At 45.1% G+C, this 25,463-nt stretch overlaps 2 protein-coding genes across 2 annotated transcripts; both read left to right on the forward strand.

The window, feature by feature from the left end:
• The first annotated feature begins 355 nt into the window (after positions 1-355).
• On the forward strand, positions 356-1,674 carry LOC113128126 (glycine-rich cell wall structural protein 2-like). Its single transcript, XM_026303190.1, has 2 exons — positions 356-450; positions 1,146-1,674. The coding sequence occupies exons 1-2, from the start codon at positions 356-358 to the stop codon at positions 1,672-1,674; spliced, it is 624 nt and encodes a 207-aa protein (XP_026158975.1).
• An 11,025-nt stretch (positions 1,675-12,699) lies between these two features.
• LOC113128545 (NAD(P)(+)--arginine ADP-ribosyltransferase 2-like) lies at positions 12,700-14,390 on the forward strand. The gene is made up of 3 exons (XM_026303958.1): positions 12,700-12,784; positions 12,886-12,977; positions 13,559-14,390. The coding sequence occupies exons 2-3, from the start codon at positions 12,903-12,905 to the stop codon at positions 14,366-14,368; spliced, it is 885 nt and encodes a 294-aa protein (XP_026159743.1). The 5' UTR covers positions 12,700-12,784; positions 12,886-12,902; the 3' UTR covers positions 14,369-14,390.
• Positions 14,391-25,463: the final 11,073 nt, after the last annotated feature.

The following is a 25,463-nucleotide window of genomic DNA, read 5'->3' on the forward strand; positions in this document are numbered from 1 at the left end:
GAGCCGCTGCTCCTCCACATCGAGAGGAGTCAGTTGAGGTGGCTCGGGCATCTGTTTCGGATGCCTCCTGGGCACCTTCCCGGGGAGGTGTTCCGGGCATGTCCCACCGGGAGGAGGCCCCGGGGAAGACCCAGGACACGCTGGAGGGACTATGTCTCCCGGCTGGCCTGGGAACGCCTCGGTGTCCCCCCGGAAGAGCTGGAGGAAGTGTCCAGGGAGAAAGAAGTCTGGGTATCCCTGATTCAGCTACTGCCCCCGCGACCCGGCCCCGGATAAGCGGTAGAAGATGGATGGATGGATGGATAATAAAGATTAGTCAGTTTCTGGCAGTGTGTCTTTGTGCAGTCTAGTCAGGATGGGGTCTAAGGGACAGGCTGATGATTTAGATGAAGCAACTGTTGACGTGAACTCAGAGAGATCTATGGAAAAGAAGCAGTGTAAAGATAACAGGTCTTACAGAAGATTCAAGAGCTACTGTGGTAGAAGGGCACAGAGGAGACTGGGGACAGGGAACAGAGGAGACTGGGGACAGGGGACAGAGGAGACTGGGGACAGGGGAGAGAGGAGACTGGAGACTGGGGAGAGAGGAGACTGGAGACAGAGGAGACCGGAGACTGGGGACAGAGGAGACTGGAGACTGGAGACTGGGGAGAGAGGAGACTAGAGACAGAGGAGAGAGGAGACTGGGGACAGAGGAGACTGGGGACAGAGGAGACTGGAGACTGGGGACAGAGGACAGAGGAGACTGGGGACAGAGGAGACTGGAGACTGGGGACAGAGGACAGAGGAGACAGGAGACCGGAGACTGGGGACAGAGGAGACTGGAGACTGGAGACTGGGGAGAGAGGAGACTAGAGACAGAGCAGAGAGGAGACTGGGGACAGAGGAGACTGGAGACTGGGGACAGAGGAGACTGGAGACTGGGGACAGAGGACAGAGGAGACAGGAGACTGGAGACTAGGGACAGAGGAGACTGGAGACTGGGAACTGGGGACAGAGGAGACTGGAGACTGGGAACTGGAGACAGAGGAGACTGGAGACTGGGAACTGAGGACAGAGGAGACTGGAGACTGGGAACTGGGGACAGAGGAGACTGGAGACTGGAGACTGTGGAGAGGCAGCAGCCGCGGTGGCAGTGGTTCCAGAGACCGCGGCCGCGGCGGTAGAGACTGCGGTGGCAGTGGTTCCAGAGACCGCGGCCGCGGCGGTAGAGACTGCGGAGGCGGCGGTTCCGGAGACCGCGGCAGCGGCAGTTGCCGCTGCGGTGGCGGTGGTTCCGGAGACCGCGATAGCGGTGGTGACAGCTGCGGAGGTGGTGGTTCAGGGGACCGCGGCAGCGGCAGTGGCAGCTGCGGTGGCGGCGGCTCCGGGGACTCTGATGGCGCCAGCTCGGTGGGCTCTAACGGCAGTCGTGGCAGTGGTGACTCGGGGATCTCAGGTTTCTGCCGCAGGGGTGGTGACCTGAGACTCAGCGGCGACTCGGGAGGCTCTGGGAACGTTGGAGACAGCGACGGCTGGAGAGACTCTGGAGACGGCGACGGCTGGAGAGACCCTGGAGAAGGCGACGGCTGGAGAGACCCTGGAGACGGCGATGGCTGGAGAGACCATGGAGACGGCGACGGCTGGAGAGACCCTGGAGACGGCGATGGCTGGAGAGACGGCGGCGATTTCTGACAGCAGGTCAGGTGGATGTCCTCTGAACCTCCTTGCCAGACGGGTACCGCAGAAGGAGTTTTGGTGGGAATCCCCGATGAGGTCCGTCCAAAAGAGGTCCCAGTCCTCATCGTTGAAGCCCTCCCCATCTGAATAGTAAAGGAGATCCCTTGGTTCTAATCGGTGCCGCAGAAACTCTAGATCCTCGGGATACTCCCGGCTCCTCGGGATACATCGGCTCCTCAGGATACATCGGCTCCTCGGGATACATCGGTTCCTCGGGATACATCGGCTCCTCAGGATACTCTGGGTCCTCGGGATACTCCAGAGAAACTGGGAAGAAGGGAGAACGGGTGCGTCGGTGCACGGCGGCTTCAGGGTCCAGGGTCTTGCCTTAAGTTCCTGCCAGGGGGGAAGAGGCTGGGGAGCCATCTGGCGGAGCTGTGGCTGAGATGGCCGCGGCGACGGCCCAGGATGCGTCTACAGAGAGGGCCAGGGAGATTCAGGCTTCGGGTATGAGTCCGAAGATCTCCTCCTGTTTGTTCGGTGTCGGTCGGATCTTCTGTAACGGACACCCTCAGAGACAGAAACAAGGAACATGTTTAAGGTTTTTATTTCGGTACTCACAATATTGCAGGAAACGAGGAAACAGGAATGGTGTGTCCATGGGAATGTTACTGAGATCCGACAGTGACTAGGAGTGAGGGAAGTGCCTTTATACAAGAGGGAGAGTGCAGAGGAGGTGCAGGTGAGTGACTTGGGAACAGGTGAGACGAATAGTGGTGATTTCCAGGGGGGAAACCTGGCAGAACCGTAACACAGACATTGTTAAATGTTCAATTTCAATGTTATATGTCAGAACAAGATCAAGGGTGTGATTAAAACAGTGGGTGGGTTTTTTTATATTTTGATAGAAACCAATGCAGTGCATTGCATGTAATTCAATATTAGCATGAATGTTAAAGCAATTTCAACATTCTGCATACATCCATCCATCCATCTTCTATACCCGCTTTTCCTGGCTCAGGGTCACGGGGATCTGCTGGAGCCTATCCCAGCTCTCTCTCGGTTGGAAGGCAGGGGTACACCCTGGACAGGTCACCAGTCCATCACAGGGCCACATATAGACACACAAAGACAGACAGGGAGAACAGTGCAGGTTGTTGGGACCAGTAACTGCACATCAGCGATATACAGCTCCAGGACCAGGGACAGCTGCAGAAGGTACAGAGAGAACAGAGAGAGAGGGAGAGAGCACAAACTAGGGGAGAGAGAGAGCACAATGTTAATAACATTCAATGGTGGAATATACATGAGGTGGGAGGAGAGGAAGAGAGGGGAGGGGAGGGGGTTAGGGTAGGGGAGCTCAGTGCACCGATGGTCCTCGGGCAGTCTAGGCCTATAGCAGCATAACTAAGGGATGGTTCAGGGTTGCCTGAAGCCAGCCCTAACTATATGCTTTGTCAAAGAGGAAGGTTTTAAGTCTAGCCTTAAAAGTACAGAGAGTGTCTGCCTCCTGAACCCAGGCTGGGAGCTGGTTCCACAGGAGAGGAGCTTGATAACTAAAGGCTCTGCCTCCCAGTCTGCTTTTGGAAACTCTGGGAACCACAAGTAGACCTGCACTCTGAGAGCGAAGTGGTCTATTGGGATAATATGGTACTATGAGGTCTTTAAGGTATGAAGGAGCTTGATTATGAAGGGATTTGTATGTGAGAAGAAGGATTTTAAATTCTATTCTATATTTTACAGGGAGCCAATGAAGAGAAGCCAATATAGGAGAAATATGATCTCTCTTGCTAGTTCCTGTCAGGACTCTGGCTGCGGCATTCTGGATTAATTGGAGGCTTTTTATTAAGATATTGGGACATCCAGATAGTAATGAGTTACAGTAATCTAGCCTTGAGGTAACAAATGCATGGACTAGTTTTTCTGCATCATTTTGAGACAGGATGTTCCTAATTTTAAAAATGTTGCGCAGGTGAAAGAATGCAGTTCTAGAAATTTGTTTTATGTGTGAGTTAAAGGACCTGTCCTGGTCAAAAATAACTCCAATGTTTTTTTCAGTAGTGCTGGAGGCCAGGGTTACGTAATCTAGAGTAGCTATAATTTTAGAAAAGTTATTTCTGAGATTTTTTGGCCCAAATATAATGACTTCTGTTTTCTCCGAGTTTAAAAGTAAAAAGTTACTGGTCATCCAGGCCTTTATGTCAGTTAGACAGGCTTGAAGTCTGGTTAACTGGTTTGTGGTAACAGGTTTAATAGATAGATACAACTGAGTGTCATCTGCATAGCTGTGGTAAATAATAGAGCGCTTCCTAATGACATAGCCTAAAGGAAGCATGTACAGGGTGAACAGAATCGGTCCTAGCACGGAGCCTTGTGGAACTCCATAACTAACTTTTGTTCATGTGGAAGGTTCATCATGGACATGAACAAACTGGAATCTGTCCGATAAATAGGATTGGAACCACTTTAACGCTGTTCCTCTGATACCAATCACATGCTCCAGTCTCTGTAATAAGATGTTGTGGTCAATGGTGTCGAATGCAGTACTAAGGTCTAGGAGGACAAGTATCGAAACAAGTCCATTATCTTATTATTATTATTATTATAATTATTATTATTAGTGGTGGGCAAGTGAAGCCTCATGAAGCACTGAGGCTTTCCTAACAATTGTGCCGAAAAAGATTCAAAGCTTCAAGACTTCAGTGACAGTGACATCTGGTCAACCTCTGAAGAGCACGACTGAAGCACTGGCACTGTTTCAATCCCATGACAGCAATAAAAGTTCAGAAAAGTCTGTGTGGTCATTTAAGTGTTTTGTTCATTCATACCAAATAATGATTATATCGTCATTACAATAAAATATGCAGATGCTCTCCCCCATACTCTAAAACACATTCCAGATAAACCCAAAGAATCAATGCAAATTATATTAAGGGTTAAATGTCCCTAACAGGATTAGAGATATTTCCAACTTTGTAAATGATCATGGTGTTGAATTCAGAAACATTTTTTTTTTGTGTGTGTGAAGTGTTTTGAAGGACATTTGTGCTTTTTTCAGTCTTTTATACATATTAATGTCTAAAGTCTAATAACACTGTAATCAGCACAAAATTGGCTACAATAATATGTGAGCAGCAAGTTTATACATGATTGTGTTTTTGAGAAAAAAGTGTTTATGCATGGTTAGTGAAAAACTACAACTTTTTACTCACTGAAATAAGACCATAAAACACAAACAGAACATTGGTTCACAAGACTTTGGAGACCTGCATGTTGTAGGCTAAAGTGTTTACTTCAGAGTGCTGTGAATGTCATCTTGTTCACACATTCACAGTAAACAATACACTGATTTAAATTTTCTAAGACACTTTTTGTCCAGAAAGGCCATATGCAAGAGGATGTGTCTGAGGGTGAATAGTCATGTGATTTACCTGAGAAGACAAAAGACACACTGAACGACCAGACAAAGACGCGCATAATGAGCCTTTCAGTCAATGTAGATGGGACGGATTAGTGCAGCACAATACAACATAATGAGGAGCCAAACGATCCTCATTTGAGTTAAAATCAGTGTTTTTACTCTGAGGACAAGCTAAACTATTTGTCTCTGTGTGGAATACAAGAAGCGCTTCATCATGTCCGTGACGCTCTATCATTGAAACGCGCAGAAAAAGTGAGTAAATTCTATGATGAAGTTTGACGTTTTATGTCATTTCTCGGGGCGTGCACATATTTACCTGGTTCACCTGAGATTATTTACATGTGAACAGTGAACAGTGTACAAGGCGGGACCGCATTACCTGTAATGAGGTGAGACAGGAAAAAACTGACTTCTCCTTACGTTCATACGGATTAAATAAAAAGTGATGATTTGTTTTCGACTTGAATTACGCCGGCGCGTGCGTCGACCCCAGAGGGTTAAAGCTAATGGTTTGTCATTTGGGGACTTGTATGGTTGATTTGGAATGATTATTCACAGAAGCAGACAAGTTATTTGCCTTCACAGGTTTTTATTGAGAAATATAATTTTTTCTACTGTCGCAGGCTTCAGTCGGCTCCTCTTCTGGCTGACTAGCTCCCCAGCTTTGGAAAATATCCTTTCACAGGGAACGGATGATGTTGGGATGCACAGATACTTGCATGCAAGTTTCCACAGTGTAGGATATAAAGTCTTTCGTGCCACCCAGTACTTCAGGGGATCCTCTGCTCTTGTAAGAATTTGTTCTTTCAAATATCTATGACACAGACAGTAAGACAATGAATGACTCAATAAAACAACTGATGTTTCAACAGTAATCAACATGCATACCTCTGGATCTCCACTGCAACGCTGGCAGATGCACTGCTGGTGCGGTGCTGAGACTCTACATAGTTGTCCAGTAAAGCCCACAAGTTGTAATTTTCTTCACCAGCACTGGCAGATGTTGTTGCAGTCTCCAATGGCGTGTCTTCTGCCGACTGGCACACTGTCGTCAAAATGATCAATGATCCCAAACTTTAGAACGTCGCTTATTTGTGGGACTCGCCATGAAACTTGCCAAAATACTCTCACTCTCACTCTCCAAATCTCTATCACCTCACAACCCCATTTTGAAGCATAATGATGCATCTTATATAGCTGGTATGGCACCAAACCACTCAAATCTGTCAAACCTGTCAAGCTGTCATTGGCTCAGAATGCACTGAAACGCCACGAGCCAATGACACACAATGAAAGACTATGAGCCAATGAAAAGCTTTGAAACATTTTGAAGCAATGAAGCATGAAGCGAAACAGCGTTTCAGGGGCATCTTTGCACAGCCTGCACTTGTGGCCCAGCGTCTCTTGATCTTGTGCTCAGAGCCTGTTCCTGTCCGGCTAACCGGGTACCTGGAAAAAACCCACACAAGCACAGAGACAACATGCAAACTCCACACAGAAAGGTCCCTGGCGGGTTGCAAACCTGGGACCTTCTTTCTATGAGGCAACGGTGCTAACCACTCATCCACCATGCTGCCCTGGGAGAAACTATTTTCACATAATTAAAAAACTGGGGTGCACGGTGGCTTGGTAGTTTGCATTGTTGCATTTGCCATTTGCAGATGTTGAAACACTGAGCTACTAGTTGTTTCAGAGCTAGTCTAGATGGTGGGTTTCAAAGTTTCCATAGCTCCCACATCTTCTTCATATAACGCCTCTCCCTGAGATAACTCACGTAGTAGCATTAAAACAGTTCTCTATTCTCAGCCCTCATCCATGAAGGTCATGTTCCAGTAGCCCACTTCAGTAGATACAAAAAATTTCCCTTCTCACCCCTATGGGTGGTGTGTGTGTGTCTTCCTCAATCTCGGGTCCTCTACCAGAGACCTGGGAGTTTGAGGGTTCTTCGCAGTATCTTAGCTGTTCCTAGCACTGCGCTCTTCTGGACTGAGATCTCTGATGTTGTTCCTGGGATCTGTTGGAGCCACTCTCCCAGTTTGGGGGTCACAGCCCCGAGGGTGCCGATTACCACGGGGACCACTGTTGCCTTCACCTTCCACATCTTTTCTAGCTCTTCTTTAAGCCCTTGGTATTTCTCCAGCTTCTCGTGTTCCTTCTGATGTTGCTGTCACTTGGGATCGCTACAACTACCACTATGGCTTTCTTCTGTTGTTTGTCCACCACTACTATGTCCGGTTGGTTAGCCATCACCTGTTTGTCGGTCTGTATCTGGAAGTCCCACAGGATCTTAGCTCGGCCATTCTCCCTCACCTTTGGAGGTGTGTCCCATTTTGACCTTGGGACCTCCAGCCCATACTCGGCACAGATGTTCCTGTACACTTGGTTATGGCGTTCCATGTACGCTCTGCCTGCTAGCATCTTACAACCTGCTGTTATGTGCTGGATTGTCTCAGGGGCATCTTTGCACAGCCTGCACCTGGGGTCCTGCCTGGTGTGGTAGACCCCAGCCTCTATCGATCTTGTGCTCAGGGCCTGTTCTTGTGCTGCTACGATTAGTGCCTCTGTGCTGTCTTTCAGTCCAGCTTTTTCCAGCCACCGGTAGGACTTTTCGATATCAGCCACTTCTTGTATCTGTCGGTGGTACATGCTGTGCAGGGGTTTGTCCTGCCATGATGGTTCCTGCTCCTCTTCCTCTGCATTGGGCTTCTGTTGCCTGAGATATTCACTGAGTATTCCGTCGCTTGGGGCCATCTTCCTGATGTACTCATGGATCTTGGTCGTTTCATCTTGGATGGTGGCTCTGACGCTCACCAGTCCCCAGCCTCCTTCCTTCCTCTTAGCGTACAGTCTCAGGATGCTGGATTTGGGGTGAAGTCCTCCATGCATTGTGAAGATCTTCCTTGTCTTGACATCAGTGGCTTCTATGTTCTCTTTTGGCCAGCTTATTATGCCAGCGGGGTATCCGATGACCGGCAGGGCGTAGGTTTTGATGGCTTGGACCTTGTTCTTCCCATTTAGCTGACTTCTTAGGACTTGCCTTACTCTCTGTAGGTATTTGGCTGTGGCTGCTCTCCTTGCGGCTTCTTCTTGGTTCCCATTTGCCTGTGGGATTCCAAGGTACTTGTAGCTGCCCTCAACATCTGCTATGCTGCCTTCTGGGAGTTCAACTCCTTCAGTTCTGACAACCTTCCCTCTCTTTGTTATCATTCGACCTCACTTGTCCAGACCAAATGACATTCCAATGTCGCTGCTGTATATCCTGGTGGTGTGGCTCAGTGAGTCGATGTCTCGCTCAGTCCTGGCATACAGCTTGCACAGGTTGGTCTGTCTGGTCTTACAGTCTCGAGCGACCGCTTTATCGACCAGTAGTTGGTGTTTTGCTCCCCTGGTGTCCTTACCCATTCCTTTCTGGGCCCCACTCATGTATTGAGCCATGTGCCTACTCATCTTAGCCGCTATGATGGAGTCATACCGGCTCGGACGTCGCCCGGGTCAACAAGGTCCGCGTCAGGTGCTAAGGGACCAGGGCAACCTGATGGGAAATGGGCTACTGGAACAAGACACTCATGGACGAGGGCTGATAACAGAGAACTGTTGGAATGCTACTACATGAGTAACCCCAGCGATAGGGGCTACATGAAGAGGATGTGGGACCTATGGAAACTCCGAAACCCAGCATCCACACTAGGGCCAAAGCATCTAGTAGCTCAGTGTTCCAACATCCGCAAACAGCAGCTGCTATCACAACTAGAGATTGAAGAAATACAACACAAATGCTACGCCAGGGGGAGCCAGGACGCCAGGTCAGGGGGGAAACAACACCACCCCCACCCGAGATTGGGTACCAAGCCCCAACGACACGCTCAACACAAGAGCAGCTGACCTGAGAGTGAAGATCGTAGGCAAGATGGACACCTGGAACCTCCGCAGCCGGTTACCAAGACTAAGTGAAGTACTCTCTGAAAGTCTACTAGAAGATGTGAATGCAGCATTACAAACAATCCCCACTGTGACCATCACCAACAAGCTGATATACACCACGGCAACAGTGATCCTTGAGATGCTTGGCCACAAAATACATCCACCACCAAGGAGCAGTACCCTGCATAGAGAAGGAGGTTAGAGGCAAAAATAAGGGCAACACGGAGAGAAGTTAGCCAACTGTCAGAACTGCAGAGAAGGGGGATGAAGTTGGGTAAGAAATACAGCAGGCTGTCCATACCTGAGGCCCTGGAGACTGCCAAACAACGACTCACAGCCCTGGCCACACGCCTGAAGAGGTACACCAGAGAAATAGAAGCACGGAGAATAAACAGGATGTTCAACCATCCTAGGTGTACTCTCAGTGGGAGGGCAGTAACACGAGGGCCAACCCACCAAGGCTGGAGACTGAACGATACTTGAAAAACATATGGGAGAGGGAGGCATCACATAACACCAATGCCCAGTGGCTGGCAGACCTGAGAGCAGACCACAGCAACCTCCCTGAACAGGAACCAGTAACCATCGCAACGGCAGATATCCGAGAAAGGGTCTCAAACATGAAGAGCTGGACAGCACCAGGGCCTGACATAATCCACACCTACTGGCTAAAGAAGCTAACTGCCCTCCATGAGCGCCTGGCAGCTCAGATGAACCACCTGCTAATGGATGGGACCCACCCAGAATGGCTAACTGAAGGCAGGACAGTCCTGATCCTGAAGGACCCCCAAAAGGGAGCAGTCCCATCCAACTACCGTCCGATAACCTGCCTCTGCACAACATGGAAGCTCCTGTCGGGCATCATAGCGGCTAAGATGAGTAGGCACATGGCTCAATACATGAGTGGGGCCTCAACTCAATGCCTCACACATGGATCCTGGAATGCCTGGAACTGTACAACATCAATAGGACCCTAAGAACCTTCATAAGGAACTCAATGGGACTGTGGAAAACAACCCTAGTAGCCAACCTCAAGCCGATAGCACAAGTCTCCATCAAGTGCGGCATCTACCAAGGAGATGCTCTGTCCCCGCTGCTGTTCTGCATAGGCCTGAACCCCCTCAGCCAGATCATCACTAAGACTGGCTTCGGATACCGACTGCGAAATGAGGCAACCATCAGCCACCTCCTGTACATGGATGACATCAAGCTGTATGCCAGGACTGAGCGAGACATCGACTCACTGATCCACACCACCAGGATATACAGCAACGACATTGGACTGGACAAGTGTGGTCGAATGATAACAAAGAGAGGGAAGGTTGTCAGGACTGAAGGAGTTGAACTCCCAGAAGGCAGCATAGCGGATGTTGAGGGCAGCTACAAGTACCTTTAAATCCCACAGGCAAATGGGAACCTGGAAGAAGCCGCAAGGAGAGCAGCCACAGCCAAATACCTACAGAGAGTAAGGCAAGTCCTAAGAAGTCAGCTAAATGGGAAGAACAAGGTCCAAGCCATCAACACCTATGCCCTGCCGGTCATCAGATACCCCGCTGGCATAATAAGCTGACCAAAAGAGGACATAGAAGCCACTGATGTCAAGACAAGGAAGCTCTTCACAATGCATGGAGGACTTCACCCCAAATCCAGCATCCTGAGATTGTATGCTAAGAGGAAGGAAGGAGGCCGGGGACTGGTGAGCGTCAGAGCCACCATCCAAGATGAAACAACCAAGATCCATGAGTACATCAGGAAGATGGCCCCAAGCGATGGAATACTTAGTGAATATCTCAGGCAACAGAAGCCCAATGCAGAGGAAGAAGAGCAAGAACCATCATGGCAGGACAAACCCCTGCACGGCATGTACCACCGACAGATACAAGAAGTGGCTGATATCGAAAAGTCCTACCGGTGGCTGGAAAAAGCTGGACTGAAAGACAGCACACAGGCACTGATCGTAGTAGCACAAGAACAGGCCCTGAGCACAAGATCGATAGAGGCCGGGGTCTACCACACCAGGCAGGACCCCAGGTGCAGGCTGTGCAAAGATGCCCCTGAGACAATCCAGCACATAACAGCAGGTTGTGAGATGCTAGCAGGCAGAGCGTACATGGAACGCCATAACCAAGTGGCCGGCATAGTGTACAGGAACATCTGTGCCGAGTATGGGCTGGAGGTCCCAAGGTCAAAATGGACACGCCTCCAAAGGTGAGGGAGAATGACCGAGCTAAGATCCTGTGGGACTTCCAGATACAGACCGACAAACAGGTGATGGCTAACCAACCGGACATAGTAGTGGTGGACAAACAGAAGAAGGCCATAATGGTAGATGTAGCAATCCCAAGTGACAGCAACATCAGAAAGAAGGAACATGAGAAGCTGGAGAAATACCAAGGGCTTAAAGAAGAGCTAGAAAAGATGTGGAAGGTGAAGGCAACAGTGGTCCCCGTGGTAATCGGCACCCTCGGGGCTGTGACCCCCAAACTGGGAGAGTGGCTCCAACAGATCCCAGGAACAACATCAGAGATCTCAGTCCAGAAGAGCGCAGTGCTAGGAACAGCTACGATACTGCGAAGAACCCTCAAACTCCAAGGTCTCTGGTAGAGGACCCGAGATTAAGGAAGACACACACCACCCATAGGGGTGAGACGGGAAATTTTTTTTTTTTTTATATATATTTATCTTTGTGTGTGTGTGTGTTCAACTGCACATAAGTAACATGTTTGTACCACCTGTGGCTTCTCACAGGAAATTTGTTTGGTTTCCTAAAATGACGTCTCTGAAGCAGCGTCAGGCAACTTCCCACGCATAAAGTGATAATTCATCAACCAGTGCACTGTTCAGCAACAATTCTTAAACTATTTTATTATATTTTAGTTTTTTGTATTTTTAGTTAATTGTTGCTACTGAAATGTTTATGTCTGCACCTCATTACCTTAACAACATTATCTGATGATGATTTTATTAATGTAAAACATCACTTGACCCCAGGTACTACTCCAATACACTTTGTTCAGTGTTGCTAATAACACTTGCATTCACACATCAGTTTCTAACACTGAAACCTGAATTATAAATGCTCAGTGTTTGGTTCAGCACCTCACTTATGCAGAGGTTGAGAATTCATTTTTCACACTTCACAGGTTAACTTATCGTTTAATTCCACAGTATTTGACAAGTAACAATAGTTAGCTATTTTAGATAACTATGTAATTATATTTTAGTTTTTGGGGGGGTGGGGTCAGGTAGTGGTGATATCACAACTAGAGTGGGGACAGTGTTCAACTTGTTTAAAAATGATCTCTATCTTGTCCTCATGATCACAGGTTTCATTCCCTTCGATATGTTTTTCACAGAATGCTGGACAAATGTGTTTCTCTTCTTTACAAAAGAATTATGAGAGCAAACAGATTCACAGCTCTGTTCTTACTGACTAGTTTTCTAGTTCACCATGGCTGCATTTATTAACAAAAGAGAATCTTCTACCTTCAATACATTTCAAAATGTTGCAGTAGGAGGCCAAGACAAGTTTAAAACAAGACAACTGCACACAAACACAAACATACACATTAATTCACAACCAAGTTCATGGCCTTTTAAAGCAATTGTCATCATCTTGGTACGCCCACTCACTCTGGCCCTGTGCATGTGTAAATTCAGCGTGTAAGGATGTACATACATATATATATCGGTGTTGATGATGAGTCATGAACACAAGTTGAGGTCTGGTTGTGTGATCACAGCTTTTGACTTGAGGGTTTCATCTTCTCATCCTGAAGACTGGTGAGTTGAGCTTTCAAATAAATTACACACATTTTCTTAAAGCTATAGTAATTTTAGCATTTACCATGTCATGACGTGTGTGTGTTATATTTCACAAACAGTTTTCCTGACTGCAGTGATGAAGGGTAACATGCTAATCCTTGCACCACTGTGTTTGCTCCTGTTGTGGATGCTGCCTGTAGACTCCATGGGGGTAAGTGGAGCATGTGAGAATCAGTGGACAAAGAGTAATAATTGGTTACAGAGTTATTGGAACAAGTTCCTCATACACAATCTGGTGACAAAAACACCATATTTGAAAAGATCAACTCAATTTAATGTTCTTAATTCAGTGATCAAGCACATGAGCCTACATAAAATCTAAGATACAAAAATTCTGTGAAACGTGTGGGACTATCAATCTTCCAACAAGTCCTCCAACATATCACCATATAGGCTGTTGGTCTGGACTGTCTGATATGACCCATAGGACCCTTATACAGGTTTCCTGTATAAATGTCACTACTGCAACAGTATCTCTGCTCCAGATAAATGCACTGGATGGAAATACAAATAACTAAATCTTTATTTCTTTATTGTTATGACAATATGCAGCTTTGGTTAGTGCGGTGTTGCTATTTTTTAGACATTTTGGGCCTGCTCATTAAACTGTGTAGTGATGTGACACCTCCAGTAATTTTCCTGTACTTCATCATCACTGAGGAAAATGTATTTACCAGTCAGTTTTTACAATGTTTAAATCTCTTTCTATCTTTCTTTGTTTCCCTTTTTTAGAACATTTTCATCAAACTCCAGAATATGGAGCAGGTCATCCCACTGAACATGGCTGAAGATTCAGTTGATGACATGTACTTTGGTTGCAGTAAACAAATGATGAAAAAAGTCAAGCAATACAAGATTAAAAATATGTCCAAAGACAAAGAATTTGCGGATGCTTGGAAAAAGGCAAAAAAATGTGCATCAAAGAAAAAGATAAGGGATAAGGGTCTAACCAGAGAGCACCTGAAAGCAATTTGTGCTTTCACAAGTAATGACATATACCAGACGTTCAATGATGCAGTCAGGAACGATGGGAAAAACTATCTCTCCTCTTTCAATTTTCAGGCTTTACATTTTCTGCTGACGTCTGCCATACAGATCCTGAATGACAATCAGCCCTGTCTCACTGCTTATAGACGAACCAAACTTAGATTTGAAGGACAGGTAAACCAAAGAATTAGATTTGGTTCCTTTGCCTCCAGCTCTCGCAAAACAGGCCTGACCGACTTTGGTCATGAGACCTGCTTTCAAATTAAGACTTGTTCTGGTGCACCTTTGAAACATTATTCGGTTTATGAATCTGAACAAGAAATTCTCATCCCTCCCTATGAGGTTTTTGTTATAACTGAGAAAATTGAGCATCAGAGCATTTCTTCAAGTTATCCACATGAAGAACTGCTCATCCTCCCCAATGAGATGTTTAAAATACCTAAGAAAATTCAGGGTAAGAATAAAATTGACGGATTGAGTGATTGTAAACTTATCTATATCTTGGAGAGTGCAGGGGCTAAGAGCACTCTAAACTGCAAAGATGTACGCACCTGAAAGTCCAGTGGGTTTTGTGCAGCCAGTGAAAATGGTCATTCTGAAAATCTTCCACTTTTCAGAATGACCATTTTAAACATGACACACTGTGTAACATTGCTATGATCACTGTCTATGATCCTTAACTTTATGATTAGTGATGATTTCTTTCTAGTCTGTGTTCAAGTTTTTCTTTTCTGTTTCATGAAATCAATAAATTGTGCTTGCTGTTTAATGCAGTGGTGTTGCTTGTATTTTCTGAAGGCTATAGCAATTTTTGATTTACTTACTTATACAAGTTAAAAGTCTAAATCTGGTTCAATACTACACTGCAATAAAATGTTCAAAGCAAAAAACAACTTATTACCTGCCAGTATTGAAAAGATGTTCACTGAGTGGGGAGGGGGGATATAATCTGAGGTGAAATATGAATTTCAAAACACAGATTGTATGAACCACCAGGAAGAGTTTTTGCTGGACTCTCTCTGGGGTTAAATTTTGGAATAACATCGGAGCACTAAAGTTCAAATATTCACCAATTCACAACAATGTATAAAGACAAAGATTTCACAAGGTACAGGCCTGAGGAGGGACTTTCAGAACTACAGCAGTTTAGAGCATGTTGAATTGATTTATATTTTTGTATTTTTGGCACAATTACATATTATGATTATTGTGTTAAAAGGAAGCTGTAAAAGATTGGAGTAGATTTTGAAATAAAATGGGACTGGGATATCATAGGTTTATTCTTCTACCTACTCTTTTTCTGACATTACGTATTGTGTATATATAAATATATATATTTTTTTTTTCTCATTTTTGCGCCATACCACCCAGATCACCAACCTCCAAATCAAAATGTATGAACCCTGAAACTTGTACATTTCTGCAATAACAACTCCATAGCAAAGATATCACTAACAAATAAAGGCAACAAAACACTTGCTCTGGTGCATTATAGCAGTATCCACTAGTATAGTTTTTCTACTGCTTGTGCTAGATGCCATCTGGTGGTCCAAAGCACACAATGACAGACAATAACCCATTCTTCTAACATTCAAATTATCAATGACAATTGACCAGATTTAATGAAAAAAGTAATGACCGCACTTTGACTCCATGCCACAAAATACAGGCATGGAGTCAATGTGCAAAGAGGCATTGTTTCTCTCCAGTTATCTAGACCAGGATCAGTTAATAAAAATAAACATCTGATAAAGATCTTTGAACTGTTGTGAATTTCCAGAGTTGAGAAGGTATTCCTATACTTTTAAGTGCACACATAGGATGAAAAAAGGAAATGAAATGAAAAAAGGATGCATCATCTTTTTTTTTACCCTGAAGCATGACAGTAATGTGTGTTTTAAAACTTCAATGTGTAATAATTTGAACAATCGTAATCATAAACTAATTGTAATTAGTGTACAATCACCAGAAAATACAACATTGCATTTCCTTAGTCTCAGCAGCAGTGTTTCTACAGTCGCCCAGAAAGGACGAACCAAACAGCTGCTCTAGAAAAATCTGCATTTTGTTTTAAAGGTGATGGCCACCATGCCTACAAGCACGTGTAGTGGGCTCAGAAAGTTGCATTTTACAACCCCACCACTAGATGTTGCTAAATCTTACTAATTTTCACGTTACACCTTTTAATGTGTGCTCATGCTAAAACAACACTGTAGTCCTGAAATAAGGTTTGAGAGGAGCTTGGTTTTAGTATTCATGGTAATTCATTTTGGGACAGTGTCTTTTTGGTGTGTACCACCACTAATGACTCGTTGTCTGTCTGCAAATCTCCTTCCATTGATCAACATTGCACTTCAGCTGCTGTCAGTCAAGAAAGTGACCCACCTCTCTTCAGCTGAAGAGCATCTCTATAATTTTCTCATATCCCCTGATACTTGACAGTTCATATTTGTCATCTGTGGTGGACATGACACTGCAGCCTTTATTTGAAATATCAGACATGTAGTCTGTGTCCTGATGTTCTGCAAAAAAGGGACATCCTGGGCTTTCTAGTGATGTCAATTTGAGGTGTGGCAGGCAGAGCAGGTTTTGTCTTTCAAAAGTGATGGTATTGTTGCAAGAATCTTCCCTGGCAGTAAGAGATGTAAATTATATAAAGACAGTGTGTACTTATTCTCCAGAATATTTTTTTTTATTTATCAAGGTCTTAAAGATATTAGATTATAATTTTAGAAATGCATGTTGATTTCAATCTTTTAAAAAATACAGGTTAAATTCCATGTCCTTTGCAGGGGACTTGCTTCTTTTCGTTTTCACCCACTTTCCTTATAGGAAAAAGAGCATCAAAAGAGGCTGAAAAGATTGCTACAAATTTGAAGAGATATTTCCTTGAGTCTCAACAACCCAAGAACTGCTATACTTCCTCAATTTTACACTCTGGCATCTCATGGTGGTGGTGAAGTTCATTCAAAAAACTGTCAGTTTTGACACAAAATCTATGTTGTTAACTTTAGGCACAACAACTATACATGGTTAGATTTAGTAACAGTAACTACATGGTTCGGTTTAGGTACTAAAAACCGGTTGACCTGGTTAAATTTGGGATAAAAAACTACATGGGCAGGAAAAGTTACTAAAAGGAACAGCATCAGTATTTGAGGCCTTGAGAATAAGAACAATCTGAGAAATGTTTTCTGATGTACTATTCATAATGTACAGGCAAGATGTATTGTTTATAAACTATGACATTGTCATGAAGTGGTGGTGCGGGGTGCTGGAGCGAAGAAAGAGAGGTAGGACCCAAACGCAGGACAATGAGGCTTTTAATTTCTCCTGGAGTAACCAGGGCTCAAAACCCAACACAAAATAGAACCGGATGAAACGATTAACAGAAAATCTCCGAATGAGATGGGAACAAACACATCTCATGAGATATGCAAGGCTTACGCAAGCTATCATTACAACAAAACAACAAAAGAATAAAAAACATTCTTACATCTGAAATACTTGTCATAGTTAAAAAAAATATTAAAACATTTCTTCTTCCTTTTTAATGACGCATCACATTTACCAAGACATTCAAGTCTGAAACTATGATGAAAAGGTGTCCAGGTTACCTGTTGAACCACAGGGATGCAGAGTCAGAGTTAGTACAATGTGCAGTGTATCTATAATACATATTTTTGTACTTCCGTTTAAATATTTCATACAATATAATACACTGAGAATCAGAATCAGCTTTCTTAGCCAAGTATGTTGTACATGTGACAAAGGTGATTTTGGTACAATGGGTCTCAATGTGCTTTGTAGTCACCAATTTCAAATATTGTCAGTTTGAGTGGTAATGATGACTCTTTGCTAAACAACCACAACCATTGCACCACCTGTGGTTTCTCATGGGAAACTGTTTTTTTCCTGTCAAAGGACTTCTCTAAACAATATCAGAGAAATGAAAGATTCCCACAAGAAAGTGATATTTCATTAACCACTGAACTGGTCACCAAGAACTCTAAGGCTATTTTTTTGCTATTTTAGCTTTTAAACTTTTTATTTTAACTGGTCTAAAGAGTAGTTTTGGAGAACTGAATAATCTCATCACGGAGTACATACATCTTGGAAAAGGCCTCAACAAAAGTCAGTCAGGGACATAAAATCAGCCTCATGCTACATGTATAGTACAATATTTTCCACTAACTTCAGTTTGTTTTGTGTTATGACAGTAACGCATATGTAACACATATGTAATATGCATTAAAGTTAAATGTCAACAAAACAGGTTTAATAACATTTAACAAAAAGTTGTTCTCTGCAGTTGCATGACAGAAGTTCTGCATAACCAGAAACACAACTTATGTTTTTCAGACCCATATATGTTTACTGAAATACTAAGGACAAAAAAACACTAAAATGAGAATATTTAACATGTGATAAAACTCTTCCTTTCACTTTGCTGCTTTCGTTTCTGCTCCTAAGTACAATACAAAGTATGATTACTTTGATTTATTGTACTTTATTGGGGGTGGTGTGGCAGTTTGTACATATACAGCTTTAAAGATCAGAGGCAGCCAGTGGATTTAACTTTTGATCTCAGATGACACCAGTCAACAGCAGTGAAGTCAGGCTCGCCACACAGCAGAGAGATATTAGATAGTCAAGTTAGATATTGTCTCTGTTGAGTCATTCAATGATGAATCGAAACCTGAGAGGTCAAAGCTCTTATCTGATTCACTGTTTGAAGTACAACACTTCAAGTTTAGCAGAAAACAAAGAAGAGCAACATAAGGCAGATATAAAACTTAACCACTTTATAGACTGCATTTCTCCATACTTGTCCTATCCAGTGAAAACAATGTTCTCTATGTACAGATTTGCTCCCTTTGAGATGTGTGGACGGATGTGTGGATGTATTGGATGGACAGAATAAAACATGACAGTATATATATCTGGTCTGGTTGTGCAGAGTTCTGTTCCACACATGTAGGCTTACTCCTTAGCACAACGAAGCTGCTTGAGTTTTACTCAAACCTGGGTTTGTTGTCATAGTATGTGTAAAAAGTCTGTGGGCACACACGCCTTCACAGAAGCTGATGTAATATGTCACAGTGTCAGTGAGTTCATCCAGGTCTGTGGCTGCATCCCTGAAAAACCTGTATAGTCAAAGCAGGCCTGTAGCTCTGACTTTGGCTCCTCAGTCTATGATTGGAGACAGTTTCCCTGATGCTTAAAGACTCTTCTCTTCTGAATGTGACCAAAAATGGGTTGCAGAAAAACAAGCAAAGCATGAGAAAGCGCACAACGATGGCAGCTATCTGCAGTGCCATCAAGATGAAATAGCAAAGATCGTTGAGTTCATTAGAAAGATTGCCCCAAGTAATGCAGGTGAATACCCCAGGTAGCAGAGATCCGAGGACTTGGAAAAGGAAGCGCAAGAGCTACCATGAAAGGACAAACCCCTGTACCACTGGCACTAATGGTACCACATAACCCTATAAACTATACGCTTTGTCAAAAAGGAGGTCTAGCCTTAAAAGTACAGAGAGTGTCTGCCTCCTGAACCCAGGCTGGGAGCTGGTTCCACAGGAGAGGAGCTTGATAGCTAAAGGCTCTGCCTCCCATTCTGCTTTTGGAAACTCTGGGAACCACAAGTGGACCTGCACTCTATTGAAGTGCTCTATTGGGATAATATGGTACTATGAGGTCTTTAAGGTATGAAGGAGCTTGATCATGAAGCTAATATAGGTGAAATATGATCTCTCTTGCTAGTTCCTGTCAGGATTCTGGCTGCAGCATTCTGGATTAACTGGAGGCTTTTTATGGAGATACTGGGACATCTGGATTGTAATGAGTTAGAGTAATCTAACCTCGAAGTAACAAATGCATGGACTAGTTTTTCTGCATCATTTTGAGACAGGATGTTCCTAATTTTGGAAATATTGCACAAGTGAAAGAAGGCAGTTCTAGTAATTTGTGAATTAAAATAAAGATAAAATAAAATAACTCCAAGGTTTTTTACAGTAGTGCTGGAGGCCAGGGCTATGCCATCTAAAGTAGCTATATTGTTAGAATAGGTTAGTATAGGTTTTTAGGCCCAAATGCAATAACTTCTAACTGTTTTTTCCAAAAGCAGAATGAGAGGCAGAGCCTTTAGTTATCAAGCTCCTCTCCTGTGGAACCAGCTTCCAGTCTGAATTCAGGAGGAAGACACTCTCTGTACTTTTAAGGCTAGACTTAAAACCTTACTTTTTGACAAAGCATATAGTTAGGGCTGGCATCAGGTAACCCTGAACCATCCCTTTAGTTATGCTGCTATAGGCCTAGACTGCCCGAGGACCATCGGTGCACTGAGCTCCCCTACCCTAACTCTACCCTCCCTTACCTTCCCCTCTCCTCTCCTCCCCTAGTTTGTGCTCTCTCACTCTCTCTCTGTTCTCTCTCTGTATCTTCTGCAGGTGTCGGTCCTGGAGCTATATATCGCTGATGTGCAGTCATCTGCATAACAGTGGTAATTAATAGAGTGCTTCCTAATAACTTTTCCTAAAGGAAGCATGTACAAGGTGAACAGAATTGGTCCTAGCACAGAACCTTGTGGAAATCCATAACTAACTTTTGTGCACATGGAAGGTTCATCATGGACATGAACAAACTGGAATCTGTTTAATAAATAAGATTGGAACCACTTTACCACTGTTCCTTTGATTCCAATTACATGGTCCAGTGCTAATGTCTAGCAGGGCAAGTACAGAGATAAGTCCATTATCTGAGACTAAGAGAAGATTGTTGTTGACTTTTAGTAGTGCTGTTTCTGTACTATAATGTGCTCTGAATCCTGATTGAAAATCTTCAACCAGTTCATTTCTGTTTAAGTGCTCACATAGTTGCTAAGCAACAGTCTTTTCAAAGATTTGAGACATAAAATGTTGGTTGAATCTTCTTCTTCTACTTCTTTTCCTTTCGGCTGCTCCCTTCAGGGGTCGCCACAGCGAATCATCTGCCTCCATTTAACCCTATCCTCTGTATCCTTCACACCCACACTAACTATCCTCATGTCCTCCTTCACTACATCCAACAACCTCTTCTTTGGTCTTCCTCTAGGCCTCCTTCCTGGTAGCTTTAACCTCAGCATCCTTCACTGTCCCTCCTCTGAACATGTCCAAACCATGTCAATCTGGCTTCCCTGGTTTTTTCTCCAAAACATCTAACATGAGCTGTCCCTCTGATGTCCTCATTCCTGATCCTATCCATCCTCATCACTCTCAAAGAGAACCTCAACATCTTCAGCTCTGCTACCTCCAGCTCTGCCGTTCCAGCAACCTGAGCCCAGTCCCATCTGGCTGCCAGACTCCCGAACCGCCATCTCACCGCTGGAACCCCGAGCCGCCTCCTCGCTGCCTGACCCACCGGAGCCGCAGCAGCTCGAACACCCAGCACAGTAGCAGATAGAACCTCTGGACCAGCCGCCTCGACAACGACGGAGTCACCGCCATCCGAAGAGGCAAATCTCAGTACTGCTTCCTGAACCTCAGTGCGTCGATGATAGCGTCCCCGCTGAGGTCCCCTTCCCATCACTGGGTCTCAGACCAGCTCTTCTTCTGAGTCTCCAGCAGGCCTGGCACCTGATTTCAAGCTGGCCTCTCCCCTGAGTCTCTGGCTAGTCCCTCACCTCAGCCTCCAGCCAGCCAATCACCTGAGTTTCCGGCAGGCTTTCCCCCTGAGTTCCCGACTAGCCCTACGTCCCAGTCTCCAGCCAGCTCATCACCTCAGTCTTCGATAAGCCTCACCCTTGATTTTCTGGCTGGTCCCTCACCTGAGTCTCTGTCCAGCTGTTTACCTTAGTCTCCGTCCAGTGCTTCTCCTGAGTCTGCGGCCCGGCCCTCGTCTGACCCTCTGGTTAGCCCTTCGTCTCAGTTTCGGGCCTGCTCCCCACCTCAGTTTCCAGCTGGCCACTCACCGGGTCACCTACCAGCTTTTCACTTCAGACTACGGTCGGCCTGTTTCCAGTCTTGCCTCACCGCCCAGCCAGAGTCTGGGTCCTCCAGAGTCCTCCAGAGCTGCAGCAGCCCGAGTCTCGCCCCTCCAGAGCCACAGCAGCCCGAGTCCCTCCCTCCAGAGCTGCAGCAGCCCGACTCTCAGCCTCCAGAGCCGCAGCAGCCCGAACATCAGCCTCTAGTGCCGCCTCTTCGGCCAGCACCTCCAGTGCCGCCTCTTCGTCCAGCGTCTCCAGTGCCACTTCCTCAGCTAGTGCCTCCATGGCCGACATCTCGGCCTAATTCATCAAGGCAGTCCAGGATCCACGCCCACCTGAGAGGTCGTCCTGGACCTTCTCTCGCCTCAGGGGCCGTCCACCCAAATGGCCTTGGACCTTCTCTCACCTCAGGGGCCATAGTCCTGAACGGCCCTGGACCTTTTCTCGCCTCAGAGGCCGTCCTCCCAAACCGTCCCAAACCTCTGTGCACCTCAGAGGTCATCCTCCCAAACAGCATCGGATCTTCATCCACCTCAGGGGCCGTTCTCCCGAATGGCCTCAGACCTTCGCCCAGACCTGCCCCGGGTCTTCAATTGCTGAAGAGGTCGACCTCCAGAGCGATCTCCCTCGCTCGATGACCCTGAAGGTGATCCTCTAGGTCCGCATCCTGGATTTCCGGCCAGGAACCTTTACTGTGTAAAGACGTCCTCTTTCCCCCTGCACTGGTTCCTGGCAGCTTTACACTCCTAGTTAATTAAGTTCATGAGTTTCACCTGAGTTTAATCACCTTTGCTGTTTTCCCTATTTATACTTCCCTGTTTCCTTTGTTCTGTGCTGAAGCATTAGATAGCGTACGCCCAGTTATTGCGTGTTGCAAATCTTTGCATGTTTGCCGTTTCATTCGCCTTGGTGTTTTTTGTGTTTTCCCTGTCCTGGTGATCCCAGGAGGAAGAATAAAGTTCATTGGTTTTGCATTTGGGTCCTCCACCTCTCTAGATTTTCCTCCACCTGCTCCCTGCTCTCACTACAGATGGCAATGTCATCTGCAAACATCATGGTCCACGGAGTTTCCTGTCTAATCTGTTAGCCTGGCCATCACCACAGCAAACAAGAAGGGGCTCAAAGCCGATCCTTGGTGCAGTCCCACCTCCACCTTGAACTCCTCTGTCACCCCTACAGCACACCTCACCACTGTCTGACAGCTCATACATGTCCTGCACCACTCGAACATACTTTTCTGCCACTCCAGACTTCCTCATATAAAACCACAGCTCCTCTCTCAGCACCCTGTCATATGCTTTTTCTAAACCTACAAAGACACAATGCAGCTCCTTCTGCCCTTCTCTGTACTTCTCCATCAGCATTCCCAAAGCAAATATTGCATCTGTGGTACTCTTCCTTGGCATGAAACCATGCTGCTGCTCACAAACACTTCTGACCTCAGCCTAGCCTCCACTATTCTTCCACTACTCCTCCACTACTCTTTTGAAATGTCTGCACAAGATGTAATCAACTTGTGTGCTCCTGCCTCCACTCTTATATGTCACCCTATGCTCCTCCCTTTTGTGGAAAAATGTGTTCACTACAGCCATTTCCATCCTTTTTGCAAAGTCTACCACCATCTGTCCTTCTGCATTCCTATCCTGCATACCAAACATACCCATCACTTCCTCGTCACCTCTGTTTCCCACACCAACATGTCCGTTAAAGTCTGCGCCAGTCACTACTCTCTCACCATTAGGGATACCCTGAATCACCTCGTCCATCTCCCTCCAGAATTTCTCCTTCTCTTCTAACTCACATCCTACCTGTGGGGCATAACCACTGGCAACATTCAACAAACCTTCAACTTCCAGCTTCAGACTCATCACCCTATCTGACACTCTCTTCACCTCCACAACATTCCTAGCAAAATCCTCCTTCAGGATAACTCCTATGCCATTCCTCTTTCCATCCACACCATGATAAAACAGCTTGAACCCTGCTCCAAATCTCCTAATCTCCTAACCGTGCTGCCTTTCCACCTGGTCTCCTGGACACACAAGATATCCACCTTTCTTCTCTCCATCATATCAGCCAACTCTCTAGTTTTCCTTGACAAAGTCCCTGCATTCAAAGTTCCTTCTCTAAGTCCTACACTCCTGCCCTTCCTCTTCTCTCTTTGCCCACGAACACGCCTTCCTCCTCTCCTTCTTCGACCAACAGTAGTCCAATTTCCAATGGCATCCTGTAGGTCAACAGTACCAGTGGCGGTCGTTGTCAACCCGGGCCGTGACCGATCCGGTATGGAAGTCATATTTGTGATTCGCATGTTTGATTTGGCTTATATTTTACGTCGGATGCCCTTCCTGACACAACCCTCTGCATTTACCTGGACTTGGGAACGGCACATAAAGACACTGGATTGTGCCCCCCTGTGGTTGCATTAAAATGTAGGTTGGATATGTTTGGACTGATTAATACAATCTTAAAAGCCTGAGGCACGTAGCCTATTTAAAAGAGATAAATTGACTAAGTCTAATAAAGATAAGTCAGTTACTGGCAGGGTGTCTTTGTGCAGTCTAGTCAGGATGGGGTCTAAGAGACAGGCTGATGATTTAGATGTAGCAACTGTTGATGTGAACTCAGAGAGATCTATGGAAAAGAAGCAGTCTAAAGATAACAGGTCTTACAGAAGATTCAAGAGCTATTGTAGTAGAAGATTCATTTATGGCAGCTATAGGAAACATTTGATGAATATTATCTATAATAGCTTTATTTCGAAAGAAACTTAAAGTCATCGCAAGGCAACACTGGGCTCAATAGAGCTGTGACTTTTTGTTAGCCTGGCTACAGTGCTGAAAAGAAACCTGGGATTATTCCTCTATTAGTGATGAATAGTATGTAGCTCTGGCTTTACGGAGAGCTTGTTTATATGTTAATAGACGTTTTTCCAGACTAGATAAAATTAATCTAAACAGCGTTGTCAGATAAATATCTGCTCTAGTGGAATTTTCTTCCAAACGCTGCATTATCCATTATTTTAAATTCAAAAGTTAAGTATTAAAGAATGGTCAGACATTGTTAAATGTTCAATGTTATATGTCAGAACAAGATCAAGGGTGTGATTAAAACAGTGGGTGGGTTTTTTATATTTTGAAAGAAACCAGTGGAAACTAATATTGAATTACATGCAACGAAGTACTATTATTTTCAACATCTGCATGAATGTTAAAATTGCTCACTATGGAATACATTTGACTATGGTCGCTGGTGTCTCTAGCTTCATATTTCTGACTATGGACTCGCGCGTGACACTCAGCGCGTGTGTCACTGAGTGGGGAAAATCAGTTAGAAACATGAAGAGGCAGGTGATGTGCCGTGGGCTTCTGCTTAGAAGTATGTTTCTGTTGGACCGTCACCCAGGCTAATTCTCCTGCTCCTGTTCCTGGTCATCCATAGGTGAGATATTTTACATAGTTGATAAAAATGATAATGATATGATAATGCATAGAGAACTCACTATATATACATATATATATATATGTATATATATATTTATATATACATATATATATGTATAAATATGTCCAGTTGCTCCTGGATCCAGCGGCTGTGCTCGGTGCTTGGTGCACGGAGCTCCTGTGTCCTGCTCTGTCTCTGGACCCGCTGCTTGACACTATATAAATATAAATATATAAGCGTCGA

This window comes from Mastacembelus armatus, chromosome 1, assembly GCF_900324485.2.
Source record: "Mastacembelus armatus chromosome 1, fMasArm1.2, whole genome shotgun sequence".
Classification (NCBI taxonomy): domain Eukaryota; kingdom Metazoa; phylum Chordata; class Actinopteri; order Synbranchiformes; family Mastacembelidae; genus Mastacembelus; species Mastacembelus armatus.